Source organism: Phocoena phocoena, chromosome 16, assembly GCF_963924675.1.
Source record: "Phocoena phocoena chromosome 16, mPhoPho1.1, whole genome shotgun sequence".
NCBI lineage: Eukaryota > Metazoa > Chordata > Mammalia > Artiodactyla > Phocoenidae > Phocoena > Phocoena phocoena.
The window spans coordinates 64,420,872-64,448,847 of record NC_089234.1 but is presented as its reverse complement, the minus strand read 5'-3'; the positions used below and the strand labels follow the sequence as shown (position 1 = coordinate 64,448,847).

Sequence of the window (27,976 nt, the reverse complement as noted above, 5' to 3'; positions counted from 1 at the left end):
CAATCACATTTAAAAATTTCAGAGAGAAAGCTACCTTAATCGCTAAAAGTCTGCACTCTGATCATGCTTAATTAAGTTTTTGACTATACATTACTATCTTGGTAAACCAAACATTGACAGACTCTCCCATCCTTTTCCCATGCCCAACAACCATAATGTATATGAGATACCATGATATCAGCCCTGTTCAAGTTTAGAGGATCTCAGTCCGTCCTTCATAATTTTCCCTACTTTTAGACTTTGTTTTCTATTAGAATTTCATACCATTTAAATATTGCTTTTTAAAATTCCTTTGTTATATATTCCCTATGCATCATTTCATACAGCCCCTACAACTAAAATAATCATCTGATTCCCATTTACTGAACATTTTAAATAACCTTTTTATTTAACATTTTATGGAAATGTCTTTAAAAACATGAGCTCTGTAGTTGCTTCACTGGGTTGTACCGTGCATAACCACATGACATTAAGTTTCTTAACCTTTCTGGGCCATGATTTGTTCTAAAATTGAGTAATATTTTTACCTACCTCATTAAAATATTTTGATAATCAAATAAATTAATACACGTAGAACTCATGTTAGTACATGCAAAAAATACATAGAAAACTGACACGGATTATGAACTCAATAAATTTTATAGCTATAAAACTCCACCTTTCTTAACAGAGTAGGAAATATAATTTTTTAAATTAAAGAATTGTTTTAAATATGTGTACCACCATCACAGATATATAACTATATATATTGAGCCAAAGAGAGTTAAGAAATAAGTCTATCAGAAATTGAACAAATTTTACATGGCACATTCTGCCCTGCCATAACTCAGAATTGTGGCTGAGATGCAGCTCAGGCCCCCTTGCTTTCCGCTTCTACTGTTTAGAAGCAGATAGTACAGTGGCCACAACATGGAATAAGCTGAATTTATTCCTGCATCCCTGAATCACCAGGTGGAGGAAAGTTGTCCAGCAAGCAGGAACACACATTGGATTGTTCGACAAGCCAGGAAACAACATCTATTGTGAGCACCCCACTGAAATGAGGGGGTTTGTTTGTCACAAAGGTAATTGACACCTTAATTAAAACAAGCCATTTTTCTTATTTCTTTTCATTTCCTTTGAGGAAAGCTTGTGTTGGTATAAGGAAGCTTAATCACACTGCTCTGAGGCTGATGGTTGTATCTTCCATCTACTGTCAGAGGTAGCTGGGAAAAAAGGAAAGGTTGGAAAAGTGTGCCTGGGACCAATACTAATTGGTTCTGAACATTTCATGAGCTGAAAACTCTTACTAAGAAATCTTTTCTGGTCCCTTAAACCTTTAAAGAGCACTGCATAAAAAAATTACGAGAGCAGAAGGTATTAAAAAAAGATGCATAATGCTATTCATTATATCCTAAAATCATTCTGATTTCCTGATTTTTCACCTTACTTTTAAGTTTCTTTCTACATCCTAACATCCCTCAAAAAATGTGAAATTTAAAAAATGGAAATTCAAGGATTTCTCATGAAGGACATTTTAGTCCCCCTAAAGTTCAAATCAATTTAATCCTTTGTGAAGCTCCTGCATTCACTCTCTGAGGAAAATACATATGTTTAAGAACCTTTTTTAAATCAATTTTTCAAAGTCACTCCAGTCTTTCAGGTAAATACATAGTTTAGTTGATTTTTTAAAGGCACAAAGCACGTTAGGTACCTGAAAGATCACTTGGAGCTTGTCTAGGTACACAAACTGCTTTAAACAAATGATGTTACCTTACCCAACATACTAGAACTGTGTTATCTAGCAAACACACACACACAGCAATAAGAGTATAGCTATTACCTAACTGGCCTCATCATCTGGTCCTTCCTGGATGTAAGAGAAGTACCATTCAATAGTCTGGTAATAGACCAAACCAAATATCTGATACTTTAAAACAGGATTTCTCAACTCCAGCACTATTGACATTTTAGACCAGATAATTCTTTGTTGTGGGGGGGCTATCTTCACATTGCAGGATGTTTCCAGCATCCTCTACCCACTAGATGCCAGTCACACCCCTCCCCCTCCTCTCACCACAGTGAAACAACCAAAAATGTGTCTAAACATTGCTAAATGTGCACTGGAGAGCAAAACTGCCCCTGGCTGAAAATCACTGCGTAAGCAAAAAGTTTTTATTCCTCTTAGAAGATCAGAACATACTAAGAGTATACTAAACTCACACAGCAAGCATCCATTATGAAGCTAAATCTGCATTTCAATGGCTTAAACTTCTGCTGGAGCAATGGTGCTAGACTGTAGTCTATAGTTTTAACTCTGTGGATTTAGTAATTCCTCCCCAACCACAAATTTCCCATTTGAAAATTCTATTACATGAAAATTTAATTCTATTTAACTCTTCAACAACTGAAAAAAAATTTGGATTCCTCTAACCAGAGTAGCAAATCCCTCTTGTTGAGAATAATAGGAAAAAGAGGGAACTGGGGCTTAAAACAAGAAGAGAAGCAAAGGAAAAGGAAAAACGAGTAGTTTTTGCATCCATGCCTTCATCTTCCCAAAGGAAGAGGAAGCAATGTAAATCTTGGCCTCAATTTTGTATGCTTTTGTCTCCTTGAGGACGAAGATATATTATTTAGTCAAAATATTTATTATGTGCTTATTAAGGACCAGACACTATTCTAGGGTCTTTCTACAAAGAGAATGAGAATGTTTGCTACAAGTATAAAATGACAGTCAATGTCAGATACATAGACCAATAATGAAAACCACTGTTCTTTTGTCTCCTGCAAACTCTTTGTTAAGACAAAGTAGCAAATCTGTGTCCCTCTTGAATCAAATTCCACCACAAAAACTATATCCTTATAATTAGAATATTTTTCCAAAATCACCATTTAACAATTCAATGATTGGATATTTACTGGTTGTTAGGCACCTTGGCAGATGTGTGAAAGGTACACTTCATGGATTTGTTAGGGAACTGTTGACCGACCTTGGCCAGGCCCGCTTGCCTGAGTTGTCTCACAGCAGGAGATCCCGATAAGGAACATGGTGCTGTCGCCAAAAACTAACCAGGAGAATTCAGGAGGGGACAAAAGAAGGAGGAGACAACCAACCTCCCAGAGCCCTTTTCACTGGAATCCATCTTGGCTGAGAGATGCTCGTGCCACCAGGAAAGACCCTGAGTCAGACTACGGGCCAAGCAAGATGACTGGCCAGAGACAACCCAGAAACTAACCCTATTACCATAAAACCTGAGACTGTGAGCCATGTGGCAGAGCAGTTCTCCTGGGTTCCCTTACCCTGCTGCTCTCCGTCTGGGTGCCCCTTCCCAATAAGGTCTTTTGCTTTGTCAGCATGTGTGTCTCCTCGGACAATTTACTTCCGAGTGTTAGACAACAGCCCACTCTCAAGCCTCGGAAGGGGTCCCCCCTCCTACAACAGATTCACTCACCAGGAAACGCATACATTTTTGAGGGAGGTTTGATTTACAGCCTACATTCCAGTCATACTAAACTACTTATAGTTCCTAGACCTGCCTTTCTATTTCATATCTCTGTGTTTTTGCACTTATATTAATCGGTATATATTAGAATTATGTTTTCCCCCTTCTCTGCCTGTCCTGTCCCATCCACCTTTCAAGATGTGACTGAAGAGCCACCTTCTGTAAAACCCTTCATGACCTTTTCCCTAAATGAGATTGATCAGGTCCTCCTTTGTTCCACTTTTATACCTGTATATATGTTTACTCAATTTTCACAAGGAATACACTGAAGCAAAGAAACGAAAGGTAGCTGTAGTGAAAAAGAGGGGCCCTGGGCCAAGGTAATGACCACAGGATTGTATTCATTACATCCAAAATGCATATCTTTCCCATGTTTTATGAAATACCCAGAAACAATGTCACATTTGTTATATGAAGCTCATTTGAAATTGAGACTCAGATGGCAAGCTGGCCTACAAAATTAAAACTCTCTAGTGACTGTGTTGACTCATGTAAGTCATGGCAAGAGCACCCAAGTCAAGTGGCAGAAGTACAGTGGAAGCTAGAACTGGTTGTGATAGAAATTAATCCCTATTTCATTTTCTCATCATTGGCTTTTCATTTTCTACTAGCAACAGGTGTTAATATCCCCTTAGAACAGTAGTATGTGTCTTCACTGCAGCATTTCCAGTTAGAAGCAGAGGCTAATGACAGACCCAGCCAAGCCCACAATCTACAGAAAAGGCCCAGCTTTCATCTGAATCCACTCAGAAAAGCTCTCTTTCAAATAAAGCAACTAGAAGTGTCTTCCTTTGAAGGCCAGCTGTCATCATTTGATAAGAAACACTTCTTTGTTGATTTTCTTTTCTTTCACCAAGACTAGTATTTTCCCCTGCAGGTATATCAGTAATGCCATACCTTCTGCATTTTAAAAATCCCAAATTAGAAGCCTGTTATATAATAAAGCTGCTAAAAAGCAACTCAAACCTAAGGGAATTTCAAAAGGCAAGTCACAGCCAAAGCTGTGAAGTCCAAGGTGTCAATTTATGTGGCACCCACACAACTGCATGGGCTGTCAGAAGCAGTCTACTCCAAATTCATTCACCTGTTCTCTCTGTGGGACCTCCCAAGCCCTGGGAACAAGGGTCTCCTTTAACCAGAAATACACATAGGTTCTCTGGATAAAGCTGAAGTTTGTGTCCATAAGCAAAGTCTTTTTGCAGATGTCACCTCATATCTGAGGTGGATGTCACACTGCTTATCTGGATACGGATCTTCACTCCCTTGCTTTACCATGTGGGTTCATGAGCCCCTGCCCTTCCCCAAGCCTTAATTCCAGTGGACCTTCTAGTTCCTGAGAGTAGGCTAAACACTTAACCACTACTCTTGCTTTACTATCTATTGCTAATTTCTGTATTGTTGCTTGATTTCTTATCTGTGACTTATTTTAACAGCTAGTATTTGTATATGTGTTCAGTTTCTGCTTCCCTCACATATTTTGTAGGTCCTTGTAACCCCCAAGTTTAACTTCTATGAGCCTCAATTTTCTCATTTGTAAGATGAGGAAAATAATAATATTACTGTAGTTAGAACAAGGATTAAGAAAATAATAAGTAAAGTGATTAGCACAAACTGATATAGTGAAAGCTGCTAGATAATTGCTAACTACATCCAAGCATATATACGCCTGGATAACAGAGCTTTACCTTCTCATTTTGCTCTGCATTCATAGAAGTAGGTAATAGCCATTTTCCACAATAAGAAAGACAAATTCCTTTTTTACGCATGAAGAATTATGGAGCCCCTTCTCACCCTTCCCTTCTGAAGGTTAAGTAAATTCAATTTCTTTCCAGTGACTCATGTTTTCTCACCCTTTAGTCATTTTTTCTACTTTCTTCCATTTAAGTTCCCCAACCTTAGTTTGGCAAAAAAGAATACAAATTTCCAATAATGTTGATACCAAATTTAAAAAGCACTTACTAAAACCTATCCTCCAAGTTGATTACCTGGAGCCCCCAGTCATGATATAGGCCCCTACCAATGTCCCAGGCAGCGCACCTCATTCTGGATAAGGCTTCAGAGGAATCAAGATGCTTCCGACTGCACTAAGCTCTGAATCGCTGCTCTAGCACATGGATGGTGGAAAAAAGAGCAGCAACAAGGAAGCCTGCAGGAAGTGTCAGTTTTCTGTGTGTAGTTCAGTTAAGATCTAAATAAAACTGACCATCCTAAGCATGATAATTATGGTTTGACAGTAAGACAGCTTCCTCAGCAAAACTCTCTCCTCCACTGGCTGCACAGTTTCCTGACCATCCCAGCACCACCTGCTGTGCTTTCATTAAGCCTTTGCTAGCTGAGAGGCAGCCAGCCTCTAGACCAAGAAACCCGTGGAAGAGTGAATTTGTGTGTCTTCTTTTGGCTTCTGGCCAAGCTGCCCAAGTCAATAGTCACTGAAACATAAAGGTGGCTACCTCCACCAAAGTTAGGTGATAAAGGGAGAAAGGCAGGTAAAATCTCCAGTCACTCAAGGACTACTTTCAGGGAAAGTGGGCCATTTGTGTTTAAGGTCTAAACATGAACCACCTCACACACTGGGTGGTTACCCATGGAGTAAAAGAGGATGCACTCAGAAGAGCTGGAGTTGTAACCCAGATCTCTGGGAACATAACTACAGCTAGTGGGAAGAGCTGTGCACATAACTGATAAAGAGTCCAGCAGGCAACCTCATTAATGTGGGAGGAGAAGAATCCTGAGTCCTATTCCTGAGAGAAGAGCAGAGACTAGCAATCCCATATCCCTAGCCAAGGTAGTGATGACCCCCAGCTTCAGTTCTGGCCATCCTAGCTATCACAGCATGTCTTTTGGGAAGAGAGGCGAGTGTTCAGACTTGCTGCTATTAGAGCTCTGTGAATGAGGGGGCTCTAAACTCTGAAGACAGACAGGAGGGTACCTCTAAGAATCCCAGGCTTGGGACAGACAGAGGAGGGCATCCTGCTCACATCAACAGTTTAGCGGGGATTAGTGCATCTGAGTATGTCTGTGAGGGAGGCAGAGGTTGGTAAATTACAAATACAGATCTTTGTCAAGTTTCTAAATTGGTGGTTCCCAGGCAACAAGAAACAGTATGGGGTCATACAATGTGCTGGGAGAAGAGGAAGAGAAAGACAGGAAATAAATAAGTAAAAATGTGGATAAAATAGTACAGGGGTACAAGAATGGTATTCAGAAAAATAAGGGAATATTAACTTTTAAAAACAAGAAATGAAGACATTGAAAACAAATAAATAGCTCTCTAAAAGGCTGTATGGGGGACTTCCCTGGTGGTCCAGTGGTTAAGAATCCACCTTCCAAAGCAGGGATGCGCGTTTGATCCCTGGTCAGGGAACTCAGATCCCACATGCCATGGGGCAACTGAGCCTGTGTGCCACAACTAGAGAGCCCGCATGCCACAACTACTGAGCCTGCGCACTCTGGATGCTGCACACCACAACTCAAGAGAAGCCCACGCACCACAAAGAAGAGCCTGCATGCCACAATGAAGATCCCACATGCCACAACTAAGACCCAATGCAGCCAAATAGATAGATAGATAGATAGATAGATAGATAGATAGATAGATATTTTAAAAAATAAAAGGCTGTATGGGCCAGAGATTCCTTGAATCAGCTGATTTCTTACTGTATTTGATTCTTTTTCCCTAACATGTATCACTACAGCAAGTAGTACATAGGCAGCAAACCAAACTAAATTCACTTTATAAAACAATTATCTTCATACCTCTGTTAGTATATCCGTTACAGATTGCCCTGGGAGTCTTTTTTATATACCTAAGATTTAGCTTTCACTTGCAGTAAATTACTCAAATGCAATTCAAAGTGAAATACGTTTTTAATTACTAAAATACATTTTTTAAGGTCCAAGGCTGATTATAAGTGAATAATTTCTCCCACTCCTCACACAGTTATCTCTGCAATTGCCATCCATATGAGCAAATTAGTCTTTTTGGTTGTGAAAAATGAACCATTAGTCCTCAACCTAAGTTGCAACTTGTCATTTTGCATCTGAGCATTTATTCACTAGAAGCTTATGTGGCACGTGATTTTTGCTCTTTTGACAAAAACCAAACATTTAAGCATGGAAAGAGGCCAAGAAGAGCACCTTGGCTCACCTCAGGGGCTTAGATAAGTATCCAGACAAAATCAATATCAGGAAAATGAAATGCCCAATTGTTTTAAAACTGCCTAGCTCTCACTATTGTACCTAGTACTTAGCTACTCTTCTTGAAGAAAAAACTCATCACAGATATCTTCAGCATAAAAGCACCAATCTTGATGTAATTTTATTCTCATGTATTTTTCCACTGATCATAAATTCTGAAGACCCTAATTTGCTTTCTATCACCTATGTCCTAATCTGAATTTGTCCAAGAATGAAACTGGTGGTAATTCTTACCTTTTCTCTACCTTTCTTAATGGTAAGCACCACATTTGTTTTATAACTTGATGCTGTTGGACAATTTATGTATTCAAACAGAAATGTCACAACACTTATTGAAGAATGTCTCAAATTATGTTTTTCAAAAAAAATAAATTATATTACTAGGAGATAAATGGGAACATTGTTTTTCAATCCTTTTAAACATTTATTATCAAAATATGAATAGCTAATGTAATGGCAGCCACATTAAGTCCAAATCTCCCAGCATACTCTCCAAAAAAATAATTAAAAAGCAAATAAAACTACAGGCATACCTCACAGGTATTGTAGGTTCATTTCCAGACCACTGAAATAAAATACCGCAAAAAAGCAAGTCACAAATTTTTTGGTTTCCCAGTTCATATAAAAGTTATGTTTGTGCTCTATTGTAGTCTATTAAGTGTGCAATAGCATTATGTCTAAAAAAGCAATGTATATACCTTAATTTAAAAATACTTTATTGCTAAAAAATGTTAACCATCATCTGAGTCTTTGAGTCCTAGTAGTAACATCAAAGATCACCGATCACACGCCATCATAACAAATATAATAATGATCAAATGGTCTGAAATATTGTGAGAGTTAGCAAAATGTGATAAACATGAAGCGAGCAAATGCTATTGGAAAAATAGCACCGATAGACTTGCTTGATGCAAGCTTGCCACAAACCTCCAATCTATAAAAAACTCAACATCAGAGAAGAGCAATAAAGCAAAGCACGATATAATAAGGTATGTCTATACGCAAAACCTATTCTCTTCAACAAAACTAAAAAAGAGAGAACAACCTAAATTTCAAATTACTTGTAAATAGAAAATTAACACCAAATCCCAGCTTGCATCCCTCACAATTCTGATACAAGACTTCCTGGATATCAAGGACAGTCTAGGGAAGAAAACTGCACTGAAAATTGAAGAGAGAATCCAGCTGTGATATTTACAATTGATCTAAAAGATCAAGAGAAATTCCACCCTAATTGCAAAACTACTGAAAAAAAGTCCTGGTAGATCAGAGCCAGCTAGAGGGAAGGAGCAGTGTCCCAGACTCTAGGAGGCAGTCTTAGAAAGGCCTTGGGGGAGAAGAGGCTAAAAAGAAATGGAGTGACACACTCTGAAAACTGCACAGTGAACACAAAAAAATTAAAAAGGAAAATTCAAGATCCTGCCACACAAAAGAATATTTTTAAAACTGAAGGATTAATAATCCTTCCCCCACCACTCCTTCTGAAAAAAAGTCATCCAGGAAATAATCTATACTTTACAACCTTGACAGAAGAGCTTGAACTAAGAATCTTGAAAACCATCCCAAACCATCACAGAATGCAGAGGCTCAAGCAATCTACAAGCATAAAAGACTAATACAACAAGAAAACGGAACTAAGAACCAAAACAATTCAGTTGATGAAAATATCCCCCCAAAACAACAGTGAAGCAAAAGGAAATGATAACACAATACACCAAACTGAATTAAATAGCCTCAGAAGATTATGAAGGCTTCCCACCCCCCCACAAAGAAAAAACAAAGAGAATGAGATACATACAGATCTATGCAATTACTTGTGCACTTGACAACTAGACATTAAAATGTTAAAACCAACTTTGTCCCTGGCACTGTTCTAGGTGTTGGGGAATAGAGAGAAAAGAATTTTCTCTGTGACTTCAAGGAGCTTATTATATAGTGAAAGGAGACAGAAAAATAAACAAAGTACACTATGACAAGTGATGTGATAAAAGTATGCATGGAATGCTTTCAAGACAGCGTAAAGTGGCATCTACTCCAAATTAGGAGCAGTCAAATCTGCAACTTGAAGTATAAGTAAGAGCCAGGCCAGGAGACTCTGGGAAGAAAATAATCATGCAGACGTAATGGCATATGCAAAGGCATGAAGCCAGAGGAAATGTGATATATTCGAAGAGCAATAAATATCCCGATATGGCTGAAAACAAGGCTCTTATTGGAAGATGATGGGTCTTAAATGCCTTATAAAATTTCGATTTTATTCTAAAGGCAATGGAGAACCGCAGAAGGATTTTACATGAGGACATGCTCAGATTTGCATTTTTAAATAATATTTCTAGCAACAATATATAAGCTGAATTAGAAAGGGGTGAAACTGAACACAAGAAAATCAATTAGCAGGTATTTGCTAAAGTAGGAAATACAAGTGGAAAGAAGGCACAGGGAAGGAGGGCAAGATGAGATAATAGTCAGTTTTTGATATGTTGAGCTGGAAAAGTCCATTAAGTAACCAGATAAAGTCTGGATTGTAGAGAAATATTTGGGGTAGAAATGAAGATATGGGAATCATCTAATCATCAGATTAGAGGCAGTTATTTAGTCTATGGGTATACATGAGATGACTTCATAGGGTATACAGAGGGTACAGAAAAAATGAAAAATGAGGAGGAAGGAAAAGGAAAAGTATTCATGTTCTGGGAAACATCAACATTTACCCAGAAAGGATCTGACAAATAGGAAAAAATTTTGAAAGAAAGAAAGAAAATTAAGATTTATAGGAAGGAAGGCCAGTTAGTGTTAAGCCCCTTATAGAAGTTAAGTTAAAAGGTCTGAAAAATGTCAGTTGGATCCGTGATCATAATAAGAACAGTGTTGGTGCAATTAAAGGGCAGAAACCAGATTACTGAGAAGTAAAAGATAAATTGGAGGTTAAAAAAAGGTATTATATACCTTGTCCAGGGAATACACAAAAATGTTAATAACATATTGCCCTAAATCTGAATGCAGTTTGAAGATCCTTGAAGAAATAAAAATGCTTGTGCTTTCTGAAGGTAGCTTTACTGAGAAAAGAAGGGCCTTCCAGACCACACTTCTTTGGTCTCCTATTTTCTGAAGCCTCACCTAGGCCAACCCATGAAAAAAAAAATCATGAAGGGAATATTTATAACACAGCTTTATATTGAGTTTGATTTTATAGGCTTCACACCTATTTGAAAAAAACCTATATTTATATTACCTGTTTTTATTTTCATGGTCAATTTGGGGATTTTTATGGTATCTGATACTTAATAAGACAACACCAGTTAATAATAATTAGCTACAGGAAATATTCAATTCCCTCACTTCTGTCCAAGAACTGATGTAGTTAGTAAGCAGGTGAGCTCACCTAAAATCTTTCAGAAACTTTGCTCTGAGGAATAGGAGATAGGACTGTTACTGGAGAGGATACTGCTTTGAATGAAGGTTGCCAATATAGTTGCTGTTGGGACCAAACTTTAACAGGTTAATATGCTAGGGAGGAAAAATGAGTAAGAAAGTTGAAACTAAAGAGAAAACAGGCATTCTTAGTGGAGCAAGGTCCTCAGAGAACTGAAGGAAATAGATCCAGAACACTGGATTATTCTGGGACACAAGAGGAAACTAAGTGTAAAGAAAGGAGGTTTGTGACATTGGGATCTTAAAACAGTTACTGAAAGCCAACTATCCAAGCTACGTGAAATGTTTCACAAAATCAAACTGTATTTCACTGAAGTAGAGAAGTGAGCTGTTTTTGTAATTGCTTTATGATTTTAAAGATGCTAATAATTAGAGCTATTTAACTCAGTACAACATTCCTCTAGATGACAACATTGTGTCACTGCACTATTTTGGCTAAACTCCCACTGGTTTAATTTCAGAAACATCCTTTGAATAAAACGCTAAGTTAAAAAGAAGTAGCATCCCATGATTTCTTTAAAATAATTCAACTAATTTCAAAGGCATGATCCCTGGAAAAGATTTCTAAGGTTCCTTTTATAGGCTTGGCCATAAAAGAAGAGTACATTAGAAAAGACAGCAGCAGCTACCTAACCACCCAGATTTTAAGAGTACTTTTCTTTATACAATAAGTATGTTCGTAAGAAGTCCTTTAAAAGTTGAATTTGTATTGTGAAGGCCATTTAGACCTGGAAAACCTGATTCTGCCACTTACTGTTTGTGTGTTCTAGAAAAAGTTACTAAATAGGTTACTTTCTTGCAATTTTCTTAAACTTTTCCATTTCATTTGGCCTGATTTGGGTGTCTCAGAGAGCCAGCCCAACCCATCAAGATGAACCAAGAATTGCCTCTTCGATGAAATGTAATATTAATACCTGTTGTGCAGCACCATCTGTTGTCAAACGTCACAGACTGATGGAGGAATATGCAGGATAGTTTTATTCCTTCACTGGCTAAGTACACCAAAGAGTAGGGTTGCCAGATTCAGCAAACACTTGCAGTCAAATTTCAATTTCCAGCAAATAATGAATACTTTTTTAGGATAAGTAGGTCCCATGCAATATTCAGGACATACTAGAAAACTATCTGTCATTTGTGTAAAATTCAAATTTAACTCGACATATTATATTTTATCTGAATTGATATCTCATCTCCCAGCTGGCTATGGCTGAAGTGGAATACAAAACCAAAGTAAATGATAACACCTCTAGTGCTACACACACACACACACACACACACACACACACACACACACACACACTTACGCCCATCTAAATCCCCGCTGTATTTCCAAACATAATAATGTTCCCTCATTCAGTTCTGGATTTGGAACTCTATAGCAAATACAACTTTCACAGACATGAACATGAAGGTGCAAAAATGTAACTTTGGGGTTTTTTTCAGCTTTATTGAAGTATAATTGACAAATTTTTCTATAATAAAATTAATTTTGTTTTACTCCAAGCCCCGTTTTGCTTAGGGCAGAAATTTCATTTAATCCCTTTCAAGTAAACTCAGCCCATTTCAGTGATTTCTCAGTCTGTTGAGTTTTATAATTCAATCACATTCAGGTTAAATTGCTCTCTCAGATTTTTCTCCTGATTTCTCCTCCCTGGGGATGAGTCTAAGCCACAGAAGGGTTCATTCAGCTGCCAACACAGGACAGTTGGGAAGACAGCCATCTATCTGGATCTGCCTTGGTCCTTCACAGGCCTCCTGTTCCTGATGCAACTCTGCCCACCTGCTCTTCAGCACCGGACAGCACTCACTGATACGGGAACTGGACAGTCTGTAGCTCTCTCAGTTCCCCCTGCATCCTGTGGCACTGGTGATAACCTGAGGTCAGCTATGCCCTCCCTCACCCATCCTTCTTCTATCTGCTTCCCTTGTTGCCTCCATGTGACCAAGCTCCCTGACTCCCTCTCTTAGATGAACCCTGCTCCACACTCTGGTCCCAAGGAAATTATCTGATGTCCTTCCACACTAATTCAGAATTGAAAAAAACTTCTGGCTGACAACATGGCAGAAAACACTCACTCTGCCCTAAGATCTCCAGAAACCTGTCTACTCTCAGGTTAGATCTGTGATTCACTGGTCATCTCAGATGTCCCAAACTTCAATGGAATCTGTTATTTCATGTCTCCCACACTGGTGAAATGGGAGAGTAGTGCAGATAGTGGTAGGAGACAGGAACAAAAACAATGCCTAGGCTTGTCCTACTCCCGTCCACTTCTCCTCCTTCTCCCCAGCTTGGGGGGTGTTTCCTAGGGTGGCAGGAAAGAGGTGAAAAGACAACCTGTTTATGACTACTTGCCTCTCCTTTAAAGATATCAAGAATTTGCAAATTTTTATGATGTAGCCCTTATTTGAAACTTCCCTCCAGTATGGGTAGTCCAGGAGTGAAAATAGAAAAAAGTACATAATTAATTTCTCAAAGTAAAATTAAGCCACACAATCTTGCATTTTGCTTCCAAGTAAGTACCCCCAATTCCATATTACCTTGAACTCTAACACTTCCATATCAATCTCCCTTCTTAATATTCCTTTATCAGTTACCATGTGCCCTCTAGACCACTGGTTCCCCTTATGGCTACAAGGTGCTCATCCACACCTCTCCTTGTTAAACAGTGTGTCTTCTGAACTTCCTCCAGACAATCCCACTGCCTACACATTAAGCATTAGGAGTTCCATTTTAATCTTTTTCATAAGGAATTGGGAAAGGATGGAGGGGGTAGGGACTAGGACCAACAGGCCTGGGACATTAGTGAAATATGACCTGTTTTCAACCATCGTTACGAGGCACAGGTCATAACCTTATAATAACATTCCCATCACATGGTAATTGTAAGATTAGGTAAGCTAAAAAACTAACCTGGGTAGTAGACATTCCCACAGCTTCAGAGATGGGAAATCTTTATTCCTATAGAGTGTCAAATAGGCAGTTTCTCCTAACATTCCAACCTTTCTGTCAATAATCTATAAATGAACAGTTATGTGCACTAGAAGTCCCCTGTTATTTTGTGAATAATTATCACCTATTTTTTTTTATTAAAGTAAAATGTTGCATAGTATGTTTCTTACATCAGAAAATGTTTACATAAGGCTTGGAAGAGTCTATCCTCTTTCCATAAACTCACTTTCTTTATAATTCTATTATTTTTTTACAACTCTTTCAGGTAGAAAATGGTTTCCATGCATAAAAAACACAGCTTTTATCTTGCTAGGTGACAGACTCATATATGTCTATTTATTTTCAACAGACTAGCCTCACACACTGGTGGGGCTTTTATTCATGAATATATGGCTTGTGTTAGTGCTTAGGAGGAAGATAAATTTTTAAAAATAGTAAAGTATTTTCTGCCTTAATTGAAGCCAAGTTCCAGGTTTTTATATGATTTAATATATTATCTCATTATTTAATGCATTTGCTTTTTAAAAAAAAAATCCAAGCTTCCCAAATCACTGCATAATAATTTTGAGTTTCCTTTTCAGCAGGAAGTTCTTACCTCCTGTTGTTTATTCCAGCCCTGGCCTAAGAGAACCTTTTGTAAAGCCGATTTTTAGAGTATGGTTGAGTTAAGGAGAATATTCATTTAAGTGGCTAGATATGAAATGAGTTATTGTTTTGAGAACATGGTTATCTGTTATGAAAAAAATTTTAATTGCTTATACATGATGCAATGAAATGAATTCTTAGCACCGTCCTAATTCCATCAATTTTGGAATACAGTTCACAATCAGATGTAGCAAATAAGAAATGTGGATGATAATTTTCATTATTCATAATAAGCTATATATTATTCCTGGTGTCTATAATACCTCTGATACACACATTATTTTCAGAGGACTCGTAGAGACTAATCATTTCACCTTCAACATGCATTATGTCAATCTTAACTATTTTTTATTATTCTAGAGTGTTAATGCTCTTTTCAATTTATTAGTCTTCAAAATAAATGTTTTAATGCCAAATTTCATAAAAATAATGTTATCACTCTCATCTACCTATCCTAAAAATACTCACAATTACCCATGCTCTTCAGTATCACCAAAAGTTTTTTTAGTCTACTCTAAGATCTTAGATTGTATTCATTGACCTCAGGTCTCATACAGAACCAGATGCAGAAATACCTTAAAGATGTAGAATGATAACATCTATTCCACTTATACAAACATTCTGGAAAATTCTCATCTTCAATTTTTTTCATATTTATATCCTAGTGACATTAAGAACTTACTAATTTTCTATAGCAGCAATGTGCACCAATGGTTCTTACATCAAGGGTAAGAAATAAACCATTCCAAACCCTCTTGAAACTACAGAGTAACAAATTTATCAAGATATTCTCTATATCTGCAGAACCAGATGTTTGGAGCACAAGAAAATGTACAGCCTTTGATACAAGTCTCTCATGAGCACCACATGTTCACAAGTGCTAACTTATCATACATTACTTAATACAGAATCTAATTTGCTTCCTTCCCTTCATAAACACCCTACTGCTGGTATACTTTTATTTTCTCTTTCAGGGATCCAATTCTAGCCCATTATTTTAGCATTAAAAAAAGGTCAAATACCTTAAGTATCTTAAGCCAGGAGTCACGTACTCCCTGTTTTCAAGAAAAAATGTTTCCTGATAGATTTCAAAGATATTCCAAAAGATAATTTCTTCTAAGTTCAAAACAAAGTGCAGGTATACTTAGTTCATTTACTTCAGCTTGGTCTTTAGATTTAATGTTTCCCATGTCCTAAGTAAAGTAAACATCATTTCCCAGTTGTCATTTTGAACTTAAGTGTGTCTACTCTTACTATATAATACAGACATGTTTTTATTAGAGTGAGCAAGAGGCAAGCTAAAAGCTTCTATCCACTTTTTCTGAATAAATGCACAGTGCTGCTTGCCAAAAATTTTCTTTATTCCCATGATACAGTATCACACCCCCAGGACTTGCTGCTCTGATCCAAAGTGAGAAGTGGTGCCTTAATCCTGAAAAACTGAGCTTTGAACTTAGACTCAAAAACTGACAAAAAAGCCCCTAAGCTTGGAGATTTTCCAAAGTAATTTATCACATTTCATTTCTCTAAATTCACAGATGATGATTATCAAAATTGTCAAAAGTATCCTAACTATTCTTAATGACTCTAACATTGAAGCCGGGGAAACGACTTAAACTCAATTAACTTTAATTTTACAAATATAAATTTAAGATGAAGACATAAATGTATAACTATCTGCAATGAAACATTTGGTAGACCATTCATTCTGCACCAATGAAAGTACCAAGAGAGGCTTCAGTAACTCCCAGTGTTTGGGCGGAGAGCTTAGCACAATAGAGATAAACACCAATATCTAAATCATAATGAGGAAATACTATAATTTCTTCACTAAGCAAAAAGTAAGGTTACAACAAAATACGTAAGTTAAATTCAGAGCACAAAAAAAGTCCTCAAAATAATGAAAACAGTTTAATACTCTAATCTATCAACCAGCATCATACTTGGAAAACCAACCCAGGTCAGCTGTTGATGCTGTATGGATGCAGCCACAGATCATTACCTACGTAATTGTGTATATATCTAATAGGCTCATACAGCTCCTTTGGAACAAAGATTTTATAATAGAGTAGATGATAAATACTTAGCTATGGCGCAACCAAATGCTATAATAATAAAAGCAGCATTTATACAGAGAATATTAGCATGTATTAATGCTGTACGCTACCATAGAGAAAAAATTAGATTCATAAAAATACAGTTAAGGGAAGAATACAATGTAAATTATAGGTTGATTGTGGCACCTTGCTAAAATCCCCTAGGTGATACTAAAAATATTAATAAGCAAAATATGGTTAACTTGATCAATGAATATAAGCGTCAGCTGCCCATAGAAGAAAAGCTATTTACATTGCAAAAATTCAAAGATATCCCATCTAAAATATAATATGACTTTGAAGAATATTAACTAGGTTAATTTTTTTTTTGTCATTTGAAACCAGAGTGCATGGAAGAAAACCTATATAGGTACATAGCCTTTTAAATCACTGAGCAAAATGTGGAGCAAGCCAGCAATGCTGCCCCGTCTTCTGGTGATACTTCCCCTCACCTAGATGTATTTCAGCATGTGCTTCTACTGCTGTCACATTTGGAGCATGAGAAATAATATAAAAGCTGACTAGCTTCCTCCTAAATAGCAACTTGAAACTATCCAAATATGGTATTTTAGAGAGCAAAAATTGAGTACGCTTTTAAAAAATAAAGGAAAAACTGAATTTCTCATTACATATTAAACTAGCCGCAGGCAATCAACCCCTTACAAACAAACAGCTTAACATCTACAAAAGGCTACATGATTGGTGGGTTCATGTTTAAATCTCTGCTGTCAGCAGAACTGTTGGCCTCATCTAAGCAGCATCAACACTTCCTTTGAATTTTAGCCAGTAGCGCTCTAGGCATGTTCCCAGCACTACTATTAACATGGAGAGCTGTAGCCGTAGCAGTAATCTTTTCGCCTGACAAGGACACAGTAACAATCATTGTGATGCTTTCTGATTGTACACACAGGTAGAGACACACAACTTGGATACACAAATTTAATAAGAATGTGTTTGAGACTTTAATTTTCATCAGTTGTATAGTAAGTATGTGACCAAGCTTGCTTTTCTGGAACAAATGCTGCTGAGTCAATACCAGCTGGTCCCATGGTCAGTTTGGCCAAGTCACAATGAACACTGCAGTGTTAAAATACTATTGATACATTCTCACTCTTCTTCAGCCTCCAGTACCTTAGACTCAGTTGCTCTCATATTCAGTCTTTCACTTGTAGCAAAAATATACAAAGGACAACTTCTACAACTACTGAAATATGTAATCTATAAAAACACAATACGTACGTACATAACATGTCTTTTCACATGACAGTGAAACATCAAAATAAACAATATAAAATTTGTGATAAAGGATATTATTGTAGGCTAGCAATATCTTCTATGTCCAAACATAGACACAAACCTTACTACTGGATCATAAATCAAATCCAAAATATTTATTAAGTACTTACTATGTTCCAGGGACTATATTAGGCTCTCGAGACACAACTGGAAATAATGCTCTCCTGCAATTTATTATTAAAACTCCTTTGATATTTGAAGTATGATCCATGGACCATCAACATCAGCATCATTGAGGAACTTGTTTGACTCTCCAGTCTCAATTCAAATTTATTGAATCAAAATTTGTATTTTAACAAAATGCCCCTTGTTACTTGTATGCATATTAAAGTTTAGGAAGCACTGGTTTAGAGGGCACAGGATCTAGAAATTGCCGAAGAAACGAAAATTCCTATACAATAGAAAAGAACATAATGATGTTTTCTGTATTATTTGTGTATCCATGTATTGAAGTGGTTCAACCAGGTGATGCATATAATTTCTACCTCTTCTAAAATGTTGTAATATTATTGCATTGTCTTTTCATTTTAAAAAATGGCACTACTGAATGATCTCCATTTATAGTCATCTCTCAGTGTCTAATACAGCTTATACATATATATGGATGTTATAAGCATCTATAGTTACATTCAGAATACAAAACAGAGATACCAAAGAATCAGTATACAACTGGCTGACTTATGCTAAACGACTCAGAAAAGAACCAAAGAAAATATCACCTCCTGTTATCATCCCAGCTCTACCACTAGCAAAGTGTATAGCTTAACAGAAGACAGCTAATCTCCTTGGGTCTCATTTTTCTTCACATCTAAAACAGTTGAGTTAGATGAATTCTAAAGGCTCCTTAGTTTAAGGTTCACGGATTCTTCTATATCTTCTTTAGTTTTCATCTTAAACCACCAGAGGTCATAATCCTAGTGGTAAAAAGTTATCTGATTTGTACACAAAGGTCATTTTCAAGCTATAAAACAGACTAGCGAAGATATCATTTTCAGGGTTAACTCTTTTAGAACTTTAATTTCTCATCAATACCAACTTTTAATGACAATCTTATGAACTCGTATGTCAATATAAGACATGCACAAATAACTGCCACATTGATGCAAACACTAAAGTTTTTTACCACTTCTAAAATTCCTATCAGCATTGTAAGTTTTGAAAACAAGCCATGACAAAGAATTAACTATTTCAATGAGCATACCCCACTACAAAGTAGCTATAAGCTCTCCATAAGATAAACTATCATATAGCAAACAACCTTATAAAAAAATTAATAAATCTTTTCTGGTGCATGAAAATCAGCTGGTATGTGCTTGATTCAACAGCTTTCTACCTAATTGCCACCAATAAACAAAACCCTTGAGACAACAGATGGAAATAAAGTAACAAACCTTAGAACTTAAAAGATTTCTCTGCAATGTTTTTACTTTACTAATTTAATAGAATACACTTACTTGTCATGACTATTAACTATATCCAATGTGGAAATCAAACTTTAGAAGGAGAACAAGTATATAATATGCATCATTTTGATTATTTGTTTTTAAATAAAGGATGAGGTTCTTATATAAAAATCCATAAGGTTTTTTAACTTCGGAATATAACTATAGAAAAAGAAATCACCCTATAAAGATCTGTAGTTTATGAAGGAGTAAAAATGGCTGAATGGCTATTGCAATAAGCTAGAAATTAGGAAATGTGGATATTAATTCTGAATCTGCTACTGACTCGGAATGACCTTGAATGATGTATCCAACCTTCTTCTCTCTGTCTGTATCAGAAAACTGAAGAATAAATGTAATGCCATCTCTTTCTTTTTCCTGCGAGACAAACAATTGTATGCAGTTGAATAAAAATGGAATTGCACATGCAGTGGACAGAATAAAGCACATTTGGGTTGGCTTGAAACTTATTGTAGCACACTGTATTATAATCCAGCATTTTTTAAATCTGTGTAATTTTTAAACAATGTCTGAAATGCTTTGGGATCTTCAGAAACAGTTTTATAAATGGCATAAATAATCATTTTACTTGACTGGGCAAATAAGAAACAGAATACCGTCTAAGATAGACATGAATATTTTAATGCAGCAGTCTTTGGTTTACTTACTCTTAAAAGGAATAACTCAATCAGAACTCTTTCAACAGAGTTGGATTAATTACAGAATAAGGAAGGGAAGGCTCTTCTCCCAATTGAGCCATTAACATATTTCCTCTAACAAAGGCCACTGAAGTGAATCTATTCTTATAGAACTATCATTCTAGAAGTTTAGCACCTTACCATAACACTCATTCAGCTCCCAATTATACTCTTCTTTAGACTGCAGCTAAATAATCCCAGATGCATATGTACTTTATTTTTAAAGGTCTTAAGTATAATATACTTACAACTTCTAGTTTATTGTTAACGTAAATGGGAAGTTAGTTCTCCCTTACACTGTCCTTACAGGTAAACAACTCCCAGTGCAATATCACTGTATATCCCTTTATCCTAGATGATCCATAACATTTTTATAAAAAATGTTACAAAGTCTTGCTATAAGTCTTTACGTGGTTAAAGGCTATTACTTGAAATCATCAACTTCTCTACTCTATGTATAGCACAAAAACTGCAAAGCCTAACAATCATCCATTTTGTTTTGCTAAGCGTTGATATCACAGGAGTCCTACATTGCTGTATTGTGTCCCTCAGAGTTCTTGTGTTTCCGAGGAAGCTTAGGATTCTTTTCCATGTGGTCAGTCATTATCCACCTAGAATTTTATTTCTCAATGCAAGGTGTTAACCTGTAGTCATTCTTACTAAATAAAATTCATCTGATTTATTTCTATTTTTCTTCATTGATAAGGGGTCATTTTAAATTCAATTCCTATTCTGTAAGGTATTGTATGCCCTTCAGGTTTTGGAGCTGTCTTAAGGGGTTAACTCAGCTCAGAAAAAGAAAAAGGCAGTGTTCACTCCTGAACATCATCACTAAAGAGAGGACAATATTATGCTGAATGATATCACCTGGAACCACAAAGGAAGTTTAGGCACACATGATGTAATTATTACATGAGTTGGGGTTTAGCCAGAACATTGGGTCTAACACCCTACCTTATGTTATAGTTTGCCACAGCAAAGTACTCAGGACCTTAATTCCACTGCCCATCAAGAGACACTACCTCAAAAACACATTAGAACCAAATACTGCAACTCCCTTCTCAAAAGGTATCAACATTTTTTATGACAGAGCTCACTAACCATATGTTACAAATGTCCAAAATAATCCTACCCTCTATGTTCATAACAGTGCTGGACCCTACGTGAAGTACAAAAGTATACAAAACAGACAGCGTATTCTTATGGAACTTACCAACCATCTAGGATGAAGAGAGATGAGAATAATACAAAAACAACATTATAATAACTACAGCTTATACTAACCACATGCCGGCACTATGGTAAGTCCTTTATATACTGATTCCTTTATGTATTTTAAAGGATTTAAAGCATATACGCACCTTACACTTTATATATTGTTTTCTCAAAACAGGTTATAAGTTAGGTATTATTTTCCAAACATTTTAAAACAAAAAGCTGCAGTGCCTAAAGCAGTACAAATAATCTAACAAGATTTGATTGACTGCAAAGCCCACACTCTAACCTGCACTACGTGGATATTCAATAAGTGTGTAATCAGTCAGATTCTAAATTGTATGACATGGATAAAAGCTAAGAATGGCAAAGAAGGAAGAGCTTACATACTGATTGGAAGCCATAGGATAAAGTATCATGAGGGAGGCTAGACTTCAGTTTAGCTTTAAAGAAAGATTAGTAGTTAAATAGGTAAATAGAAAAGGGCTAGATAGCCTAAATATCAAGTTTATGAACCTTGTGAAAAGTTCAGAAGGCAAGAATAGCACGCCATGATCAGGGAGACAAGAGGGAGATCAGGGATTGTGACACATTGAAACATGGATGTATATCTGAGGTATGATATTTTAATTTTACATATTTTCACATCAGTGTGTAAATGTGCTTCAGTCTACATAATGTTCAACTCAATAATGTCAAATTTAATTCATACCAAAGGACTTCAAAAGTTTCTGAAAACAGGCTGTGTCTTATAATGCTATTACTTTTTACACTTCTTAATACTTATAATAGCATTATAAGAATAGAAGAAAGGAATAAAATTAGAGTCTAGAATATCAAACTTTATTTTATTTTATTCCAGAAAAATAAAGCTCCAAGGAAATCTCTTGATTTATAGACTCTCAAATTAATACATAAACCTGGGCTCTATATAATAGCTGCAGCTTGCTATTACCATTCCTATGTATCATCAACCTGGAGGACAAAAACCAAACAGTCTAAACAAATAAACTCTAAGACTGCATTTTCAGATGTAGTAAAAACTGAAAAAGTCTCCAGATTCTTGGTAATATGGCTCTGTCATCCATTTACTTCAGATGGCTTCATCCTGAGAATCCCACCACCTCATCTATCACAGCCTTCTCTCACCTTTTCCAACCAAAGCTATTTTTAACATTAGTCTTTTTGACATTAGGAAAATGGAGAAACGCTTGTACCCCAACCTAAAATATAGCCCAAGGAATAGTTGAAGTGTAAGCACTCAGTCTTTAAAAGACAAACAAACAGGAAAGAAGCAGGAGCAGAAAAAGGGAAGGGAAGGAAAGGGAAGGGAAAAGGAGGGGAGGGGAGGGGAGGGGAGGGGAGGAGAGGAGAGGGGAGGCTAGGCACCACCAACCCTTAAAAAAAGTAAAAGAATAGAGCAAAGTATTCCAGGGATATATGTGGCCTAGGGAAAGAAATCTCTCAAAATGATGTTTAAAATGTCATAGAAAGGGACAGAAAATAAAATCTAATGAAAGAGTCCAAGAAAATAATTACAGTCAGTTTATTGGGCATCCCTAATTCATAGCTAAGGTAATATTGATGTTTTGTGTTTGTTTAAAGAAATAGATGTAAAATGAAATATGTTAGGAGAAAACCTAAATAATACATAAGGCAAGGAGCAATCTGTCAATGTTTGGCATCCAGGAAGCCTCAGGGTTAATATCCTTCTGAATTTTAAAAGTGCAGTAGGGCTTCCCTAGTGGCGCAGTGGTTAAGAATCCCCCTGTCAATGCAGGAGACACAGGTTCAAGCCCTGGTCTGGGAAGATCCCACATGCCGCGGAGCAACTAAGCCCGTGCGCCACAACTACTGAGCCTGCGCTCTAGAGCCCACGAGCCGCAACTACTGAAGCCCATGTGCCTACAGCCCATGCTCCTCAACAAGAGAAGCCACAGCAATGAGAAGCCCGCGCACCACAATGAAGAGTAGCCCCCGCTCGCCGCAACTAGAGAAAGCCCACTCACGGCAACAAAGACCCAACGCAGCCAAAAATCAATAACTAAAATACTTTTTTAAATTATATTTTAAAAGTACAGTTAAACACATCAATTAATTGCCTATAATCTGAGGCTAAAACTTTTGGCATGCTTCCTTGTTCATAGCAATAACAGCACCAACAAGTATATATTGAGTATTAGCCATGGGTCAGATACTGCTGTGAGCACTGCAGAGCATACAGCATTGAAGGTGACAGACAAGGCCCTGTCCTTACAGAGCTTATGTTCTGTCACAAAGAGAAATGATAAATATGGTTGGACCAGGGAACAAAGCATGACTAATTCTCTGGTACAAAGCATCCTGCCTTATAAGGCAGAAGCTTTCTTGCTGAATGGCAATTTTACAGAGACCTAAATCTTTTCAGGTAGGGGAAACTTACTAATGTGTGTTTATAGGTTTGGGGGACTTTACAGAGGGTAGGATAGGATATAAAAGACAAATCCCACCAAGTCAGAGAAAATGTAATGTTCTGACTCTTTAAACCCTGCCCATCCAGGAAACACAACAATTCCTCTGTGGCTTTGGTACAGAAGAACTTGGTTAATATTACAAATTTCTAGGAAGCTTTGCTACATTTGGAAGCTAATGGGAAACAAAGTTTGTCTTTCTCTTCTCTGCCACCTCCCTCATTCACTATGTCTTCTTGTAATTATCTCTTTTTTTCCCTTTCTCTATTTTGAGAATTTTTAATCCTTCAAAAATAAACGCTTTAACTTACTAAATGCATGTAGTATAAAACCAAATATAGCTTAATTTCCCTCACTTTATCCCTCTTATCTTATCCCTATAAGTCCCTTTCCCTCTTTTTTACCGCTCTTTGGTCCCTGACTTTCTTTCTACTCTACCATCCTTTTTCTGACCATTTCACTCTAATTCCCCTTCCATCTTTTCCATGTAGAAAAAATGATCACTAGATATAGGGAAAAGCAGAATCAAGTAAAACAAAGGGTTGACAGTATTCTATGTATGCAGGTAAGTCTGTTTCACAAGAATTTGTCCTTTTGAGTTTAAAAAAATTGCCTTGTGTGAATAAATTTCACTAGAACTAGGGTTCCTAGACATAACAGTCAAAGATTGTAAACATAAAGTTTTATACATTTTCTTAGCTGTCTGAAGATATTCTTTCAAAAATTCTTTTGTGTTTTTGTCTATACTGAACAATTTGCATGAGAGAAAGAGAGGAGGAGAGAGCTGCCCCTGGCTCTGCCTCTCATCAGATGCCCATTTTCAAATGTCTCTTTAAGCCCCATGTCTGTCCTATCCTAAAATTGTCTTCATACTGCATGCCTAGAACTCCTCACTTTACTATCCCCCCAGCCTGGCTCCCTGCAGGGATATTGGAGAAAGCCCAGGTTTGGAGTCACTGATACCTATTTGAAGCTCAGGTTTACTTGCCTAGTGACTTTAGGCAAGTTACTTAACTCTCTTAACAGTTTCCTCATCTGTAAAATGGTGCTCATAAAATCAACCTTATTATATCGTCACAATTATTTAATGATCTAATCCATAAATGTTCTAATCACACTATGTGGCAGACAGTTGTCATTTAATAAATAGAATATAAGATTTATATACGCATAAACATATGTATACATATATAAATAACGACATGCCCATCTTTCTCTCACATACACATGCAATTTACCTGTCTGTCGTCAATGCCATTCTCCCAGAGTTATGCCCTTTTGCCCTTGAAGCATTCACATTTTTCCAAATTCCCAATTAGCTAATGTAAGAATCTAATCACTGAAAATGTGCTAATGAGAAAGGATAAGAGAAGAGCACACTGACTACTGCCTGCCAACTCAAATACCCCCCAGTGGTATAAATATGGCTCTTGGAAACAAAACTGTACTAAAAACTACATAGGCCAGAGCAGTGACTCACAGTGTGAATTTTAAGCAGCATCATTTGGGAGCTTACTGTAGTAGCTCTCAGTAACCGTGATTGCTTCTGTTACATGTGCTAATTCCTAGGCCTTCACTAATATAAAATCAATAAATAAAACAAATGGATATTGTGTCTTTTTTCATATAAATTAAAGTACGTGCAAAGATATTGCATTTTCCCCAGAACACTCTACAAAACAAATATAACTCCTAGGAAAATAAGATCATGAGAAGGTTAAATGCCCACGTAATGTCTATTATAAAGCCAAGCCTAGAACACAATTCTCTTTTCAAGTCACTATTTCTAGACCACACCATGTTGACTTCATGAGGTTTAACTAAATAAAGGAAGTACTGCTTTGAAATCCCCCTTCCAAAAGATCCAAAATTTGTAAATTAGGCAACGTCAAGAGAGTTACACCCTTTGCCACACTAACAGAAAACAGTCTTAAGTAATGGACTCGGTGGCTGGCCATGGGAGTCAGCCACTTAGTCATTTTTCTAGATGCTATCCATCATTGAGCACATTCCCGAATTTCATGCAACCTAATTTAAACATCTAACTGGTTGTTCTGATCGGAATAAACATTCAGCCCCAGTAAAAGCTTGATGATCCTGACACCTAGTGGATATGAAGAAACTAGAAAAGATCCAGTTTGGGAAAAGTAGCTACCTACTATGGCAGTATCTTGCAAACACACAGAACTTAATGATTATTAATATTATAAAATATGAACTCTAAAAGCAACCCTATAAAAGTCTATTTTGGCTCTGGATTTATCTTGTGGTCTATAAAGAGGCTAAAAGACGTGCACTTGGAAAGCATATTTCCCTTTAACCTTACACATTTAGCAAATTTTTACTAATCTTCAGAGATCAAACAAGAAAACTAAAGCTAAACTAAAAAAAAAAAACTATTTGGCATATTTATGACTCCTTTCTTTAAGCTTGTATGTACATCCACATCCTTTTCTTGGTCTTGAGGTGGTTTTTCTCCTCACGTATCCCCTTGTCAAATATAAAAGCCACCTGTTCAAGCTACATAGAGGTTCCCTTTATGCCACTAAGGCATCCTTAGTCAAAGGGTAGTTGAACCTTCACAAACCAGCAGGAGTTTTCTTTAAAAGAGGTATAAGGACACTCGTGGAAACCCCCAAAGTGCACATATAAAAGCAAGGACAACGTTGAATGCTGCAGGAAGCCGTGTGAACACGGCAGGTCGGCACCACACAGCACCACTTATTTCTGCCCTAAATATTAGAAGATAAGTCTCCCCAGACCCACCTGAGCCTCTGACAGGCAGGAAGGCGAGAAGACTAAAGTGTTCGTATCGTCCACCAAGGAGAGCTCTAAATCCTACCTGCTGACGTTTGAAGGCTAAATAGTCCAGATTTTCCAGCTCCTTCCCAAGCTTCTGGTAGGTTTTCTGGAGGTCAGATTTGTTGGAAACATTTTTAAGAGACTCAAATGTCCTCTGAAACTGAAATCGAAAACAAAAGTAAATCATTAGGATAGCAGCATATTTTTCTCAAATTCCTAACCAGTAACACAGACAAATAGTCAATACTGAGCCTCAGTTTCTCCCATTCATAATACAGAGGTAACAGAGGCTAGCTAATTGCCTTTGAATTAAATAGGCACAATTATACAGAATTAGAAACTATGTGCTAAGTACAAGCAACATTGTTGCATGAATGAGAAGCCTGTTTAGTCCTCATTCTAACAAAAGAACATACTGCATTAAAAAATTTTTTTCTTTAACTCTTCATGTCTTAGGATAAACTGCTACCACTCCTAAAGAAAAAAATTGCAATGAATGTATAATTTCAAATCATAATGAGAAAGTATTAAAAAGAGGTCTCACATCCCAATCATGGAAACACATTTATGTAAAGGTAGCCACTTGCCTCTATAGAAACATTTATGCAGAATAGGCACCCAGCAAACTTCAGCCAGGAAGATCTCTCAGATCTTATATTTTGAGAAGAAAGGAGAACAAATGTCTTGATGATCGAAGCATATGTAGCATGTTCAGGTAACATTTATTCATTTCTGCTCTATAACGGACATGAGTTAATGAAATCAGTTCTGCTGAATCAGAATGCCCCATTCATTTTTAAGTCAGATACTAGATAAACACAAAGAAGACAAATTGCAGTGTATCACAGAATACTGTTCTGCTACTAATAATTAAGCAAAAGGAGCTCACAAGAAATTGGTTTATTTTAGTAAACTAGAACATACTTTAGAGGATTAGTGATTGAAAATGTCAAGTAATATTTGCAAGACATTTGCATCTGCTCTTTCTTTATGTCATTTATTTCCCATATTCTCAATGTGTGCCATTAGATAGAATTCTACAGACAGAGACTTCACCATCTTAAACACAGCAGAATTCCACTGTGACTATGATGCTACGAGACAGGCTAATAAGATTTTATAGAATATAATTAAGTTTCCAGGGAAATGATTTGACCCTTACTATTTCAAACTCCATGGAATAAGTCATATTATAATGGCATTCTACTGAATTAAATCCTCAATTTCATGAAAGCAACATGTTTATCTCAATCCAAGGTGACAGAGGAAAA

The 27,976-nt window shown here is 36.7% G+C and overlaps 1 protein-coding gene across 1 annotated transcript in view; it reads right to left on the bottom strand.

Annotated features, from left to right (window-relative positions):
• Positions 1 to 27,976, bottom strand: part of CTNNA3 (catenin alpha 3) — a 1,581,444-nt gene that overhangs the window by 1,429,247 nt on the left and 124,221 nt on the right. The window contains exon 5 of the mRNA XM_065894569.1: positions 26,746 to 26,865. Within this exon, the coding sequence (XP_065750641.1) occupies positions 26,746 to 26,865 (120 nt within the window). The remainder of the gene's footprint in view (positions 1 to 26,745; positions 26,866 to 27,976) is intronic.